This window comes from Leucopleurus acutus, assembly GCF_964270905.1.
Source record: "Leucopleurus acutus genome assembly, chromosome: 10".
Classification (NCBI taxonomy): Eukaryota; Metazoa; Chordata; class Mammalia; order Artiodactyla; family Delphinidae; genus Leucopleurus; species Leucopleurus acutus.
Window position 1 is genome coordinate 43,530,906 of NC_139153.1, and position 17,942 is coordinate 43,548,847.

General features: G+C 47.9%; 1 protein-coding gene across 7 annotated transcripts in view; it reads right to left on the reverse strand.

Annotated features, from left to right (window-relative positions):
• SCN5A (sodium voltage-gated channel alpha subunit 5) overlaps positions 1-17,942 on the reverse strand; it is a gene marked incomplete at both ends in the record, with an annotated part of 85,611 nt that overhangs the window by 36,385 nt on the left and 31,284 nt on the right. For all 7 annotated transcript variants that reach the window (XM_082848749.1, XM_082848747.1, XM_082848753.1 and 4 more), the window contains 4 exons: positions 4,136-4,492; positions 5,780-5,953; positions 15,034-15,269; positions 16,209-16,341. In XM_082848749.1, coding sequence (XP_082704875.1) covers positions 4,136-4,492; positions 5,780-5,953; positions 15,034-15,269; positions 16,209-16,341 — 900 coding nt within the window. The remainder of the gene's footprint in view (positions 1-4,135; positions 4,493-5,779; positions 5,954-15,033; positions 15,270-16,208; positions 16,342-17,942) is intronic.

Consider the following 17,942-nt stretch of genomic DNA (forward strand, 5'->3'; position numbering starts at 1 on the left):
GACACATGCTCAGAGAAGGTCCTCAGTCTAGGGGAAGGACAAAAGGAGGGAGAAGACGCAAGCTGGAATCCATCTTGGCTGAGAGATGCGTGCCCACACCAGGACCAGATCTGAAGAGAATTGGCCAGAAAAAAATCCGGAAAACTGGCCCTATTGAAGCAACCTAAGCCCCTCCCTCTGAGCTTGCCTGTGTGCTCTTCCACACATACTTTGTTTTTTCCACACTTACTTTGTTTCTTCCACAGATATTTTGTTTTTTCCACATGTACTTTGCTTCTAATAAATGCTTTTATCTTTTTCACAATCTTGGTCTCTTTGCTGAATTCTTTCTTCAAAGAAGAACTGAGGTCCTCCTTCCAGCGTTTCACTGCCAGAATCAATCCCTCCTCCCAAGGACTCAGATACAGTCTGAATTGAGGGCGTTCAAACCCAGGTTTCTTGGGTGTTGGCCCAGGTTCAATGGGAGAACCATGGGTTCATCTGATGTCAAAGCCTGCAGATGGGGCCTTGCTGTCTTGGGAGTAATGGGGGGCAGTGAGGTCAGGGTGAGCACAGGGCTGCTCCCTGGGAAGTGAGATCCAATCTGGGATCAGCAGGGCCCACCCATCCATTCATTCATTCATCCATCACCCATCTGCTCTTGGGGCTTTCCTGGGAAGAGGGCTCTGCATCTGTTGGTGAAGGAGGGGCAGTGATATGTCTCTGAGTTCCCCACTGAAGCTGGGTCACCACTCAAAGATCTGGGGCTCCAGCTGTGGAGCACTCTCCACTCTCCCCAGATCCGACCATGCTTTCCAGGTGAAGGACATGGGAGAATGAGCAGAGAAGAGGGTGATGCCAGGAAAAGAGGCCAGGTGGCAGCCCTTGGGCGCCTGGGTGCCTGTAGGGTCAAGCTACTGAGACAGAGTTGTGTCCAGGCAGTGAGGGGTGCTTGGATGGGTGCTGCGTGCAGGATTAGACACTTGGATAGAGTAGAGGGACCTGGGGCTGAGGCTTCAGAGGTGCCGGAACACACAGTCTTTACTTATTTATTAGGGGTTATGGATTTGATGTCCGTCCCTAAGGGGGGTTTGAAAAATCTCTCTGTCTTTGGATGGTTCTGGACTACTGCTTGTTGTTAAACCACCCTGCAAGTGTGAAGTTTTAGCTTTTGTTAAAAAAGAGAACTTTTACCGAGTGACAAGGGACTGGGCTTGGGGAGGGTAGTTGAAGATGGTGGTGGGCTCGTTCCACACAGGGGTCAGACCGGCTCATGAGCATCACCAGGCCAACAGGACAGAGACACAATCTCCCCACCTTGGGCTCGGGTCTCCCCTCCGCAGCCACTCCCAGAAGGGAGTCCAGTTGAATGGGGGCCCCTATAGTAGGGTGGTGTGTGAAGGTGGACACCCAATCTGAGTCCCTGCTCTGGCTTCTTACAAGCCCCTGAGACATGCTTGTCAGAGAGCTGGGAGTGAGAATTCTGGCGAAAGCAGTGGGCAAGGTTGGAGTGCCAGGCCTCAGAAACGTGCCTTTGCTTTAAACATTCATGTGGACAGTATGGAAAAGTTAAGGAGTAGGCTCTCCTGTTCTATCTCCACAGAGAGATGATCACTTTTGACACCTGGCAGTCTCTTTTATGTCGTCACTGGAGGGGTGACGCATGTGATGTGATGCAGAGCTGCTGTCTACACTGACCTCTGGCCAGGCTCCGGGCCTCTGTCCACACTGGCCCAGGCCTGGCCTGCCTCAGCTCCTGGTAGCCCACCCTGGGTTCACATCCCCTGACCTCCAGGCAGCTGGGGCCAGGCTGGGGGCAGGGCAGGGGGTGCCTGGGCAGCCTTGTCCACCCACAGAAGATGCTAGGGCCTCCCCTGCCGCCGGCTTCAGAAGTTCGGCTGCTTCCAGTGCTTTCCCTGTCAATCACACTGCTGCTCCCCAGCCCCTGCCTGATGATCACTTCCGATTTCAATGACAATCTTGCTTCCACCCACGCCCCAAAGCAGCCCAATTCCTGAGGCAGCCAGGGAGGGGGCCGCGTGGGCTGCGTTAGCTTCCCTCCTCCAGCAGCCTCTAATCTTCTCATCCCCAGGCAGATCTGCTCAGAAGTCGCAGGCTGTGTGTGCGTGAGGGCAGCTCAGCCTGGCCCTGGGCTGAAAGCTCTGTGTACTCGCATCCTCCTTGGAACACACAGAGTCTGGCAGCCCCAGAGCTGTGCCAGGGGCTGAGTGAGGGGCTCCCTGAGGGGCGGCAGGTTTGAGGGGATGGGAGGGGGGTTGCAGGGCCCGCCAAAGAGCTGGGTTCCACTGGCACTGTGCACTCTGCTTCCTCTCTGGGCTCCACCTATGGAGGCTGAGGAAGACCGACCCCGACTTGGCCTGGTTAAGTCACATGGGAGGAGAAAGCAGGCAGGTCTGGAGAAGGGCTCTGGAATCTGCAGCCCACAGTACTCACATCACCTAAAATCCCTCTATGAGCCGCTGTGAGCCTGAGCTGCCTACACCATGGGCAGTGGTAGCCAGACACTGCAGGTGTGACGTTGGAGTGTGTGTGGTCCCCCTGTGTACCCAGGAAGGTGGCTGCATGTCCACAGTGGACACTGACCTCTCCCTGAACAACTGACCCCTCTCAAACTTGCCTCTTCCAAAGGCTCCTTCTCTGGCATTTAGATTTTGATCTCTCTCAACTCCAGAATTGCCCACATTGTAAAGACACAAGGCAAGATGCACTTTCCCTGGGACAGACAGGTGGCCATGGGAGCAAAGACCCGGGCTTCTCATTACAGGACAGCAGGGACTCTCACCACAGCTATTCAGGATGACATACAAGGTTCTCTCGGGCCCCACCTCACCTGGACCACCACTACTTGCCTGAGCCTGTGCTTTGCTTACCTTGCTTCTTCCCTCTCTAGCATCACCTGTCAATCAGGTCAGCGGGAAACCCCCTCCACCAGGAAGCCTTCCTTGATTTCCCCCGCTGAAGGAGCTCAGCACCCATGGGCTCCCCTCTTAATGGCTCTGACCATTCTGACCAGCTTGAGAGTTATCTCAGGCCTGTTTGAACTCTCCACCTCCTCACTCTCTCAAGGTGGTGAGCAATGTCAGAGCCACATTCATCTCTGTATGCCCAACAGCATTTGGCACAATATTCTGCATGCAATGGGAACTCAACAAATGTTTGTTAAGCTGAATTGAACCAGGTGATAAATCACTGACAGTGAATAACTAATAAAACAATGAGTAGATGAGAAAATAATTAATTAATGGATATAAAATGAATACATAATGAATAAATAGGTAAATAGATGGGTAAATGGAAGAATGAGGAAATGAGTGATGTGCATGAATGGATAGCTAAATGAGTGAGTGAGTAGATAGCTGGATAGATAAATGAGTAGATGGATGGGACTGATGAATGAGAGAATAGATGAGTGGGTTGACAGATGGATGTAGAGGTGGATGAATCAATAGAGGGATAGATGAGTGAGTGGAAAGATGGGGGATGGATGAATGAATGGATGGATAGGTGGGTGAATGAATGGATGGGTAGATAGATGGGCAAATGGATGGATGAACAGGTGTGCACATGTGTGTGTGAATGGGGGTTGATGGATGGATGGCTGATGGATAGATGAATGGATGGGTAAGTGAATGAGTAGATGGAGGTTGATGGATGAATGACTGGGTGAGTGAGTGCATAAATGGGTAGGGAGATTGGTAACTGAATAGGCAGATCGATGAAAAGGTGGACAGGTGGATAGGTGAGTTGGTGGGTGGGTTATTGATGAGTGGATCGATGGCTGGATAGGTAGATGTATGAATGAGTAGAGAGATGAAAGAGTAAATGGGTAAGTAATAGATGGATCGATGATACAGGGATGGATGGGTAAGTGGGTGCACAGATAGGTGAATGAATGAACGGGTGAGTAAATAGATGGAATGATGGGTAAATGAGTAGATGGATGGATGGGTAAATCGATGGATGGATGAGAGATTGATGGGTGGATGGATTGTTTGATAGATGGCTGAGTGAGGGAGTGGATGGATGGAAGGAAGGGTAAGTGAATGGACAGATGGATGACTGGGTGGGTGGGTAGCTGGGTAGATGAATGGATGGGTAGGTGAGTGAGTGTGTGTGAGGCCACCGGCCAACTTACCACGAGATTGCCAATGACCATAACAAGCAAGAAGACCAGCAGGCACAGCGACTGCCCAGACACCTCCATGCAGTCCCACATGGTCTCGATCCACTCGCCACAGAGGATGCGGAAGATGATGAGGAAGGCATGGAAGAAGTCCATCATGTGCCAGCGGGGCAGCACACCTGGGTCGCTGATGCGGTGCCTCAGCTCTGAGTAGTTCTTGCCAAAGAGCTGCATGCCCACCACAGCGAAGATGAACACGATGATGGCCAGCACCAGCGTCAGGTTGCCCAGTGCCCCCACTGAGTTCCCGATGATCTTGATGAGTGTGTTCAGGGTGGGCCAGGACTTCGCCAGCTTGAAGACCCGAAGCTGGGGAGGGAGGGGTCCTTATGAGGGGCTCTGGCTCCCACTGCCCATAGACACCCTCACCCCCGACAGCTCCTGCCTGAGAACCCAGGGCACCCTTAAAGGTCACCGACACCTGTTTCTCCTCGTTTGTCCAAGAGCACACACTATTGCTTCTCTCCACAGCCTGAGGGCAGCTTCATCGGGCCCTGCTCTGGGAGTCAGGTCAACAGCTCCAGACTCCTCCCCCCAACCCACCCCATCTCTCTGTCCCCACACCAGCCTCCTACCCACCTTGGTCTCACTTCCAGGAACCACCCAGTAGATTCCCCATCATGGAATGTTCCTCTTCCAGAACCCTCCTCATCAGGTATCCTTCTGGGCGAGCTCAAACCATCCCTGACTTGCCCAGTCACCTCCATCTTTCCCTCCTCTCAGTCATCACAGGGAAAGGGAGCTGGTGTTTAGCATTTATTGAACACCCACTGTGCCAGGCCTTATGTTTAGGATGGATCAGCTCATTCAGAACTCCAAATAACTACATGAGGGTGGTACTATTATTACCTCATTTGACAGATGAAGAAGCCAACCCTTAGAGGTGGAGTATGTTGTCTAGGTCCCTTGGCTCTTGGCAGTGGAGTCGGAATTAAAACCCACAGCCTAGGCTTTCTATTTTGCCCCCAACAGCCTGCCTGCCTAGCCCCAAGTGAAGCCACTTCCTCCAGAAAGCCTTCCCTGACCTACCTCTAGCCCCATGCCTGGACCTCTTAGACATTTTGAACTCAAAGCATGGTCCACAGACGCATAGCTTTGACATCATCCAAGACCTACTGAATCCACATCTGCACTTTAGCAAGATCCCCAGGCAATTTGTGTGCACATTAAAGTTTCAAAAATGCAGATTCCAAAACCAGCAGGTAGAGCCTCAGCAGACTTGGCTCCACCTGTTGCTTGCCATGTGGCTTTGGGAAATTGTTTCATCTCTCTGAGTGTGGAATGGGAATGTAGCAATACTAGCTCCTCTCCTGGGACCCTATGAGGACTAAAGGGGGCACGGTGAATCACAAAGGGCTTTGCAAATCGTCAGGATGGATGGGCACCCCAATTGCCCCTCTGGAGGGAGGGCTATCTCCCTCTGTCTTGCCCATCTCTGTGTCCCCCACATCACCAGCCCTGGGGTACCTAGCAAACAGCTGTTGGGTAAGGCATGAAAGATCACAGTAGGGGTGATTGAGTGGTGACCTCGGAGGGGGTGTGGCTCAGTACCCCAGGCCCCCACCCACTCGCCCCCTGCCGGGCCCAGCCGTGTACCAGGCGGAAGGAGCGAAGCACCGACAAGTTGCCCATGCGGGACAGGCCCAGCTCCATGAGGCTGAGGATGACGATGATGCTGTCGAAGATGTTCCAGCCCTGCTGGAAGTAGTAGTAGGGGTCCAGGGCGATGATCTTGAAGGTCATCTCTGCTGTGAAGATCCCTGTGAAGACCTGGGAAGCAGCGGGAATCAGGGGTTCCCGACGTTTAGGCTGGAAAAAGCCTCTGGCAGCAGGGGCTCCCTGCCTCCTGACTCTTGCTCCTGTAGGGTCCCCCTTCTGGGCTGCCAGCTCTGACTGCGCCCAGAATCCCAGTGGGTGCCCGCTCAGCCACGGCCCGCTCCCTTGGGGACACCTCCAGCCTGATGCCTCCAGCCAACTCTGCTGTTTCCCAGGCATGACCCACCAGCCTGGGCCTCAGAAACAGCCGGGCCCACTGCAGGCTCTGCCGGGACTCACAGCTCTGGGAGGCACCTGGGATCAGGGGAAGCTGGGGTGGGCCTTGACACCACAGCTCTAGACCCCTTCCAGCCCGTGTGGCCACAGGAAGTTTCACACATGCCAAATACACACATTCCCACAAACACGCTTTCATGGCTCATGGCTTTTGCCCATGCTGTTCCCACTTCCTCCCTGTCCACATGCTGACTCTTCTCACTGTGATAAGAACCAGCCACCATCTCTTGAGGCTTGACTATGTACCAAGAGCTGGGCTAGAATGCTTTGCATACATTGTTTCTTTTAATCTGTCCAACAACCCGACGAGAAAAGTATCATTAACCCCATTTTACAGGTACAGAAACGGAGGCACTGAGAGGTTAAGTAACATGCCTGGGGTCAAGTAGCTCATAAATTTGAGAACCAGGAGATGAACTCAGTGCAGTCCTTCAAGATTTAGAGCAACCACTCTCCCTTCTAGAAACGATCCTGAGGTGGGCAGGGGCTGGGCTTCACCTGGTTCACTGACTCATGAGTCCCTGAGCAGCCCAGCTTCAGAAGGCAGAGACTCAAGGTTAAGGAGTCCATCATGTGATGGGCCAGGCAGCCCCGACCATGGCCTACGGCTCTGAGCTGTGTCAACTGCTATGGCAGGAGGGCGCATGGCTCTGGGAGGAGGGGATATCCCCTGAGGGTGTGGCTAGCAGGAAGTTGGTGCCTGTATATCAGGCCTTCCTGGAGCCAGGTGGGGTAGTGGGTGGGGTTATCCTGAGGGTGGTGAGGAGGCTCTGTGGTCTTCTGCAGGGGAGGCCTGAGGTCCGAGGGCCTCAGTAGCTGTGGAGGTCAGAAGCAGAGGCATGGCTGAGACATCTCACTGAGGTCAGCACTCAGGAGTGGGGGTTACCTTGTCCTTGGCACCTGCCCTCAGGAGACTCTGTGCTGGAAGGAGAGAAGGAGAGGCATCTGCACCTGTTGGTGGCCCCAGCGCCAGCCCTTTCCCTTCTCCGGAAATGAGGCCCTGTAGCAGTGGGCTGGGGGGCAGGGGATTGCTGTTGGCCCAGGGAGGGCACTGGGATGGCAGGTGGGTGGGCACCTCTGCACTACTATACAGGGCACCACCCATCAGCCCAGCCCATGTGACTTCAGTGTTCCCTTTAGTGCTTGTGCCCAGAGAGAACTGTCTTTCCACCAGCTGGGGGTCTTAGGGAAGGGAGAGCCCCCGAAATCCTCCAGCCTCTGCTCAAATTCCTAGGCTGCCCTCACATGTGAAGAGGCATCCTTAGGTTCTGCCGCTTTCCCTGCCCCCATAACTTTTCCATCTCTCTGACCCCATCTCCCACTACTCTTCCAGCCACGCTTGCCTCCTTGTCATCACCTCCTCAGGGCCTCTGTACCTGCTGCTCCCTTTCCCTGGATCCTCCCCTCCCCAATCCACAGGACTCACTCCCTTCAGGTCTCTGCTTAAAAGCCACCTAATCAACTCAACAAAACTTCTCAACACTTAAAATCGGGGCCCCGCCCGCGATTGTGCTTATCCTCTTCCTTGCTTTATTTATTTATTTTTATTTTATTATTATTTTTTTCCTTGCTTTATTTTTTGTTCCCTCATATGCCACCCTGACATACTGTACGGTAGCTGTGTGTTTGTATGCTGAGTCTCCTCTGGCTAGACTGTAAACTCCACAGTAGGAGGGACCTTTCCTGTCTTACTGTACCTGGAACAGTGCCCAGCCTACAGGCGGGCCATCAATATTGGCTGAATAAGCATGCAAGTGGTTGGGCCTTAGACCTCCTGCAGCGCCCAGCTCCATGTCCCTGTCTTCCTGAGGCCTTCCCTACTCAGCAACGGCCCTCACCCAGCTGCATTCCCTGCGTCGGGCTTTGCTGAGAGCTCCTAAGGGTGGGGCCTGGATTTGCCCTTCCTTGGTCCCAGCCCTCTGGTCTCCCCGGCCACTGCCTGAAGATGCCAGGGTGAGTGAGTGTGTGCTTAAGACCCACGAGTGCTAATACGCATGTCTCGGTAAAGGAGCTCAGGAAAGAACCCCCACCTCACTTTGCCCAGGTTCGCAGCTGTTCTGGCAGCAAAATAACAGATACAAGGTGGTGTTGGAAGTCAGCAAGAAAAAGACAGCAGAGGGAGGCTCTTGGGGATTGCCTTTGGGGAGGTGATGAGCAGAAGAACCAACAGCATCACCTGGAAGGTCTTCAGAAATGCAGAATCTTGAAGGCCCCAGACCTGCTGAATCTGAATCTGCATTGTGACCAGACTCACAGGTGATTTGAAGTTTGAGAAGTGCTATTTTTGAGCAATGGTTCTTAAACTTGGTGCGCTTTGAACCCCCTAAGGAATTTTAAAAGTATTGATGCCTGGGTCCCACCTCCACAGATTCGAGTTAAGTTGGACTGGAGTACCCAAGTTGCGAGAGTTTTATCAACTTCCCAGGTGATTCTAATGTGCAGCTAAGCTTGAGAACCACTGCTTTAGAAGTACATGAATTTTGGTGTGACTCCTTTCAAAGGATCACCACTGGCATTGTAAGGACATGAGATCAAAGCTGGATGGTTTAAGATGTGCAGAGAACGGCAGCCAGACCCGAGTTCCAAAGCAGGGTCTGCCACAGTGGGATCTTGGGCCAGTTTCCCCATCTCTCTGAGCCTTGAGTGTTCCCATATGTAAAATGGGGATAATAATAATAACACCATAGATGGTGTCTAAGAGTTAGAGCTAATGGATGTCAAGTGGATACTGCCTAAGAGAGGGCGGTTGTTGTTCTCATTGGCCTCATTTATTATAGCTGCTGAAAACTCCAGGCCCAGGCAGGGGCTTCAGATACAAACGGCTCTGCATGATTTATAGGCTCACTGGGATCTAGCAGGCAGGCTGTGAGTGTGGGCACCCACCTCCCCCGACTCCTGGCAGGTGGCACACGGAGTCATCAGTGCTAATGGTGGCTTCCCAGAAAGTGGGAGGACTTTTGAGAAACCCCAAACTCTCCTGACCTTGGCTAATGTCTTTAATGGGATCATCCTGTACACACTGTAAACTTGCTTTTGAAATGTAACACCTTGTGAACATCCTTCCATGCCATTTAAACATCACTTACAGCATTATTTTCTTTTTCCTTTAAAATAAAATAGTTGTGGGATATTCCACGGTACAGATGTGCTGTAAGTAGTTTAACCATTTCTTTGTGATGGGCATTCTTTTGTCCCTATTACAAACATTGCCAGGACTTCCCTGGTGGTCCAGTGGTTAAGAATCCTCCTTCCAATGCAGGGGACGCAGGTTTGATCCCTGATTGGGGTACTAAGATCCCACATGCCTCGGGGCAACTAAGCCCGCGCACCACAACTACTGAGCCTGCGTGCTGCAACGAAGAGCCCTCGCGCCAAAACGAAAGATCCTGCATGCCTCAACTAAGACCCTGCATGCCGCAACTAAGATCTGATGACGCCAAATAAATAAAATAAATAAATTTTAAAAAACCATTGCCATAATAGATATCCTTTCACATACATATTTTAAAACAACTTGCCCAATTATTTTCTTAGTATAAATTTCTGGAAATGGAATTGCATAGCCAACAAGCATTTTTAGAGATTCTGACACATAGCTGCTAAAAGATCCTCAGAGATCGGTTTTAACCAAATCCATGAACCACGTGGGATAACTTTCCCTCATAAAAATGTTAATTCCTGTCCCACTAACCTTTCCAATCCAATAGGACAAAAGCCATCTTTTACTGTTGCCTTGTTGGATATTTCTTTGATTTCTGTATTTCTCCTTTTGTGAAATTGCCTGTTCATATCCTTTACTTGTTTTCCTATTAGGGTGTTTGCCTTTTTTTGTTGTTGTTTATATATATACTTTATATATTAAGGGTATTATCCCTTTATCTACTGTGTGCATTGCAATTTTCTTGGTTTGTCATTTATCTTTGTCGTTGTACTTTCTAAAAATTATAAAATATTTTAAGCATATAAACAAGTATAGAATAATATGATGCGTCCTTTGTACCCACTACCAAACTCTACCAAATATTAACATTTTGCCATATTTGCTGCAAATCTTGTTTCATTTTTCCCTCAAAATAATAGCAAAGACTTAAATAGCATTTACTATATGCCAGGTGCTGTACTAGTGCTTTACATATATTGAATCACTTAATCCTCACAATAACTCTATATTATTGTTATCCCCATTTTACAGATAGGGAAACTGAGATACAGAGAAGTTAAGTCACTGGCCCACATGATGGAACCTGACATGAACCTAAACAGTTGTCTTCTTCTGCATAGTCTTGATCACCACCTGCCATCGCAGGTAAAACCCATAGAACTACATTCACTCCAAGGTAATCACCATCCTGAATTTGATGTTTATCATTCCCATGCATGTTTTTACAGTTTTAATGCATAGTATTTTTGCATTGTTTTAAGGTTTCTATAACCACATGTGTTCTTTTTTGCAAGTTCCTTTTATTCTTAACATCATGTTTGTGAGATTTATCCATACTGAAAGATGTATACATATTCCTTCTAACTGTGCACAGTATGAAAACACCACAATTTATTTATCCATTTTTAAGTGGAGGGATAGACATTTAGATTGATTCCAATTTTCCCTGTGACTAACAATGCAGCAAAGAGCTTTCTTGTACACGTCTCCTTATACAGACATGTGGGACTTTCTCAAGAATATGTATATCTGAAATTGTTATAGGGTATGCATATCCGTGACTTATCAGATACTGTACAACTGTTCCCTGAAATGGTTGTACCAAATTGACACTCTTACAAAGTGTGAGTTGCCGCTGTTTCATATCATTGCCAACACACAGAATTTTACTTCTGATTCTCTAATGGGTGAGAAACAGTATCTCAATGTTGATTTAATTTGCATTCCTCTGTGTTTCTTTTCATCTGTTTATAACTATCTGAATTTCCTCTTCTGTCATTTCTTCTGTCCATTGTTGTGGTTGTGTTTTTGCCAGTGGATTGTCCCTCTTCTCTTTATTGATGTGTAAGCATTCAATGCATATTCTGGATTCCATGTCTTTCCAGTTAAATACTTTTCATAACATCCATTTCCAGTTTGGGGTAGTGATTTCACTTTGTTTACCATATCCTTTATTGTACACATATTACAAATTGTTTAACATAGGTAAATTTAGCAATCTTTTCTTTCATGGTATAAACTTTTTGTATGTTGGAGAAAGCCTTCCTAACCTCCAAATTTTAAATATTCTTCCACATTTTTATTCTAAAAGCTTTAAAATTTTATTTTATTGCTTTTAGGTGTTGAATCCATTTCCCTGCAACTAATTAATGAATATGGTATGGGGTAGGGATCTAATTTATTTTCTTCCATAGAGATAACCATTCTGGGGACTTCCCTGATGGTCCAGTGGTTAAGACCCCATGCTTCCAGTGCTTCCACTGCAGGGGGCGTGGGTTCGATTTCTGGTCCAGGAACTAGGATTCCGCATGCCATGCAGTGCAGCCAAAAAAAAAAAAAAGAAGATAACTATTCTTCCCAATCTTATTTATTGAATAGTCTGTCATTTTCATATTGATTTATAATGCCATCTCTGATATTTATCAAGTCTCTAAATATGCATTTCTTATTTCTGAGTTCTTGATTCTGTAGTACTGGTCCATTTTTCTATATTGCACCAATACTATAATGTTTCAATTACTATAGCTTTATAATACATCTTATACATGGTACGGTAAGCTCCCCAGCTGATTCATTAATTTGTTTCATAGACATTATTTTTCCATATTAATTTTAGGATCGCTTGTTCAAATCCCATGGGTAAAAATGTGTTGGGATTTTGATCAGAATTACATTAAACATCCAGGTTAATTTGGTAAGAACTGATATCTCTACAGTATTCAGAATTTTATCCATGAAAATGGCATATCTCTTCACTAATTTATTCTTTTATATTTTTCAATGGTTTTGTCATTTTTTTCATATAAAATTTACAATCTTCTGCTACATTTATTCCTAGATTCCTCACAGTTTTTATTGCTATTGTAAGTGTTAACTTTTAGAAATTACTCTCCAAATGATCATTGATGGTGGCTAGGAGCAGAATTAATTTTAGTATGTAGAGTCTGTACCTACCAACATTGCTGAACTCTCTTACTGGTTCTAATTGTCTTTCTGTAGATTTTCTTGGATTGTTTCTATAGATAATTCTTCTTTTCCTTCTCTTACCACACTGACAAGGACTCCAGTATAATTTGGACTCGAAGCAGGGAGATGGGAAAAAAGCTAGTGCTGCAGCACAGCAGTGTAAGGCACTAGGTAAGAGGATGAACTCTAGATACAAATGGCTTGGATTTGAATCTTGGGTCTTTCACTTCCTGGCTGTGTGACCTTGGTTAAATTATTTCACCACTCTGTGCCTCTATTACCTTATTAGTAAAATAGGGGTAATAATAATACCATCCCCCTTACTGGTTGTTATAAAAATTAGGTGTTCAACAAGTATTAGCTATGATTGCCAGGATCACTTTGTGCATTAATTTTTCAGACATAGCTTCCAGGAACACCCAGGTATAAATTTGAACTCCAGATCTGTATAAGGTCAAATTCATAGTCACAAGCTTCTGGAGGTTACTTTCCCCACCCCCTCACCCCCCTCCAGCCCTGGCTGAGACTGACAACCTTCCTTCCTTATTGTTTCCCAGGGTCAGTGTGTGGATTTATTTTAGTTCACCATTTTGCTGAACATAGGGTCATATTCTTATGGGGCTACTCAGTTCCAAACCCTACCTGCACTGTCCCAAATATAAGTCCTGTCCCTGTGTGTTCACAGAAATCCAAGCCCCCAAGATTACTCGGATCAGCACCCCTCCCACCCCCTAGGGCAACTACAGAACAATTTCACAGGTTTACTGCTATGGTTCCTAAGTACCTCTTTGTTTTTGGCACTTGGGGGTTTTTGTTACTTTCTCATGAACTTTACTATGCATGTCAAAGAATGTTTGCTGTATTTTTGTTTCATAGTTGGAAACATCTCAGGTTTCCTTGTCCACAGTATTGCTAGGAACAGACGTTTCATTTGCCTTTTGCCTTTGTTTATATGATGGGCTAAACATTAGTGAAATCTATCAATCTTCTCCTTTATGGAATTTGTCTTTAGTGACATACTTGGAAAGGATTTTTTCACACCAAGATTATTTACCCATGCTTATTTTTGTGATTTTGTTTCTTTACATTTAATATTTAAACCATCTAGAATACATTAACTGCAAGACAATCAAAACCTTACATACTAGCAATATAGCTATCCAAACAGAACAAAATAGAGCTGTAATCCAATGACATGACCCATTACTAATAACTGAACCACAAATTTAACACAACTGCAATTCAATCACAACTTAATGCTCCAGGGAAGCCATCAGTGCTCTTCATCACCTCGACTGCTGCTCAGTCCAACCCAACGGTCACATTCCATTAAAACTGTATTCAACTGAAATCCTATGTACCCACGCTCTGAAGACCACCCAACACAAGGCAGGCACAACTGTGCCACAAGACTCTTACAGACTGATATCTAGCTTTTCCTTCTGTTTGTATACAGAAGAAGAAAAGAAAAGCAGAATCACAGCAAAACGGACTCACATTTGTGAAAAAATTTGAATAGACCCTGTAGAGAACTATCTAGAGTTCTGGATATGGTAAGTAATAAGGGAAGAAAATCCTCACACTCCACAGTGTAGGAGACATGCCTACGTATGGGGGCCACCTGTGCAGCTGGGACCAAGACAGGGCTGGGTCTGCAAGAGGAGAGAGCTTGGAATGAATGACCCCCTCCCCCCACTCAACCTCAGTGATGATCCCAGGAGCTCCTTTCAGAGGCCAGTGGGCTCTCTGCCGCTTTGCTCTAGGATCTTCTGCAGAAGGGTCGACCCTTTGTTTACCTGGACAGAGCCAGTAGGACCCTGTCCCCCAGAGTCAGGAGACAACAGCTACATGCCCAGCTATGCCATCACTATGTCACCTCTCTGGCCTCAGTTTTCCATCTTCAGAGTGAAGAGCTAGGACTCGATTTGGTGTCAAGAAGAAAAAAATCAGAATTAGAACCCAGACATTCTGACTTCCAGGGACAGTCTCCTTAATAACAACAACAAAGATAATAACCACAGCTATCTTTTGAGTGCTTATGGTTTATCAAACTCTGAGCCAAGCACATTATACACATTATCTTATTCAATCCTCATTAGCTTCCTATGAAGTTGATATTGTCATACTAATTTTACATTTATTAAGTTCAACAAATACTTACTGTACCAATTACTGAAACTAAGTAATCTGCTAGAGGTCACATAGTTAGTAAGAGCTGAGTCAGAATTCAAATCTGGCTCTGCCTGATTTACTCACTCCATCCATCCATCCATCCATCCATCTATCTCTCTATCCTTCCCTTCCTCCTTCTCTCCATCCAGCCATCCATCCATCCTTTCCCTAAGAGAACTGCCTCTTTTTGCATACACTCTCCTCCTCCGTTACTAACTGCCACACCTCATGTCCCCACACATTTCAGGCTCACACTCAACTCACTTTTGTTTTCTAGCTTTTGGGCATCTTTATCCCTAACCTCTCCCTCCCAATTACATCTGTCACGAAAGCTGATCCTGAGGCTCCGCCCACAAGGTCTTCCACAATGACTCCTATCTTCAGAAGATCCTTTCGTGTTCTGAGTCACTCCTCCCTTACCCACAAAGGCTGTGCCAGCTGGCCAAGAGCCCTTCACAACACGATGCCCATTTGAGAGACAGCTGCCAGCAGCCCTTACCAGGTTTCCGACCTGCAGCATCTCCTCAAATTCAGTTGTCATGTTGTAATGCTCCAGTGCCATGAAGAGTGTGTTAATCACGATGCACATGGTGATGGTGAGGTCGGCGAATGGGTCCATGACCATGATCTTCACTCTCTGCTTGATGGACATCCACAGTGGACAACACTCCCAGATCAGGTAGCGCTGGGCAAAGTGATTCCAGCATGGCGGATACTTGCGGTGAGACTCCAACTCTGGGTGGGAGGGGGCGGGGCAGAGAGCCAGTGAGCTGGTTTGTTTTTGTTGACCAACTCTTATATAACTCGTGGTATTCCAGAAAAGATGTATGACCTACCCAGGAGATGACAGGGCTGCTACATGACAGGGGGACAGAAAGAGGGGCAGGGATGACTAAGGGAAAGAGTGGCCTATGTCCTGGCTCCTTACTCTGGGAATACGGGAGAAGAGGGCCACAGGGACAGAAAACCAGGATGGATGTGGGGAAAACTGGGACAAGATAGATTTGGACAAATGTGGGCTCTCTTGAGACAACACTCCCACATAGATCTGCGAACACTCAGGGGAGGTATAGGCTGAGACAACATCTGAGACAGGCGAGTTCAGATATAAGGACACCCAGGACCCAACAGGTAGGAACAGATGTGGATATCTGAGACATGTCAGGACAGATGCGGGGGGGATGCCTGGGACAGAAGTCATGTTGGACAGGAGAGGACAAATCAGGGGGTGCCAAGTTCAGGATGGATTGGATGTGAGGTTGCCTAAAGTGGGACAGGCTTGGACAGATGTGGGAGGCTTGGAATAACCTGGGGTAGATATGGGGATGGCTGGGATAAGCTAGAACAGGCATGCTTGGGATGGGATGGTCCCAGCAGACATGGGAATGCTTGGGAGAGGACAGGATGAGACCAATGAGCCCCTAGGACAGGCCAGGACAGCTGTGAGGATGCTTGGAAGAAACACAGACATGGCTCCTGAGGATGCCCAGGACAAAACTAGCTGGAACAGACGAAAAGACACCCAGGACAGGCCACAGAGACTGAAAAGTCTGGGACAGCTGTGCGGATGTCCAAGGCAGGCAAAGCAGCTGGGGTGAACTTGGCTCAGGCCTGGCTAACTGTGAGGGTGCTCAGACTAGAAGTGGGGAGTGTTTGGATGACACCAGGGCTGACCTTCCAGTACGCTGGTGAGGACGCTGACTGCACTGAGGGTTCGCCGCCGCTCTCCTGGCTCCTCGAAGCCATCCACACACGGAGCCTGGGGGGTCAGCATCTGAGGCCTGCCTGGCTCCTCCGACGGTGTGGTCTGGGTGTAACCGGGAGATATGCATCAGCCTGGGGACGGGGGTCTGCCTGGATCTGGGGCAGCTGCCCCAGACTCAGGTTGGAGAGGTCACAGGGGGCCACATGGGGGTCTTGATGGGACACTGGGTGCTGGGCTTCTTTGCTCCCAACTCCCTCCCAGCTAACAACTCCCCTCTCGCCAATCATTATCTCCTTCATTCTCTTTTTTTTTCCACCATCTCTCATTAGTGGTGATTCCTGAGTGTGGACGGGAAATGACATGTACCAGGTTCTTTTAGCCAGATGCTGACATATACATCAGTACATGCAAAAACAATCTGGGAGTCTTAATTGACCCCAAGCTCCCCAGAGTCAACAAAAGCTCAAAAAAAATCCACCGTGCTCTAAGGTGACATTAATGGAAGCGTAAAGCACAATGCTCAGACACAGCTGGTGGGAGCTTTTGTGGAGGCAGGTTGGCTACATCTACCAAGAAAATTTTACATTGGCTCTGCACTTCCTTGTCTAGTAATCAAACTTCATAAATAATTAGACACGTGCACCAAAAATACGTATGCAACAATGTTCACTGCAGCGTTGTTGCAAATACCGTAAAAACAAAACAACTGATCAATAGGAAGAATATTAAAATCAATTATGGATACAGTCCAACTCTGGACTCTGACGCAGACAATAAGGAGAACGAGGCTGTTACACATATGTTCCCATGGGAGCACTTCCAAGACAAACAGTTTGATGAGAAAACAAGAAAAAGATCTGGAAGATAACACACTAAATTGTTAAAGTGGCTATATCCGGGGAATGGGATTGTGTGGGAAGGGCAAGGAGTTTTACTTCTGCACTGTTGGATTTGTTTTCAACGTGCTTGTGTCATTTTTATAAGTAAAAGAACCAGGCCTACAAATGGCGACGGGGTGTGTCCTAATGAAGGGGGTGGCAGCAGACATTCCCGAGGCTTACTTCAGAGCCCCCCACGGAACCAAGAGGGGCCCGCAAAGACTTCATGTCAGCATGGCCGTGCATGACCACGGTCCGTGAGCCCAAGCTGGGGCTGCTAAAGGCACTGCGCTGTTCAGCGTGCAAGAGCGAGGCTCCATAATCTGTCAGAGGGAAGATGGGCCTAGACAACGCAGGGTGGCAGAGCCAGGGCCCGGGGTGGGTACCAAAATGATCTGGGCTCAAGTTCAGGTCAGCTTTTGCGATTGGTAGGACTGCCTTGAACTGTTGCCTAGGGAGGGAGTGAGCTCCCAGCCACTGAAGTATTCAAGCAGAGGCACCTGAGAAAGCTGAGATAGCTGGTGGAACAGTAGTACCCTAGGTCCAATGCAACTACAAATCTGGCCAGCTTAACTCACAAGCATGTCTTAAATTCTCCCAACTTCTCTCCTTTACCATCTGTGATAGTTTGGGTTATCATTCAGCAAATATTTACCTTTTCCTCTCCCACTGTGACTGAAGCAAAATTCCCTGTCTTACTGGTGACACGCCTGCTTTGGCCAAGGGAGTGTTAGTGGACATGATGTGAACAGAAGCTTTGAATGTGCTTGTGCCATTTGCCTTGCTCTTGTGCTCCAGTAATCCTCCAGGAAAAGAGCTTCCCCG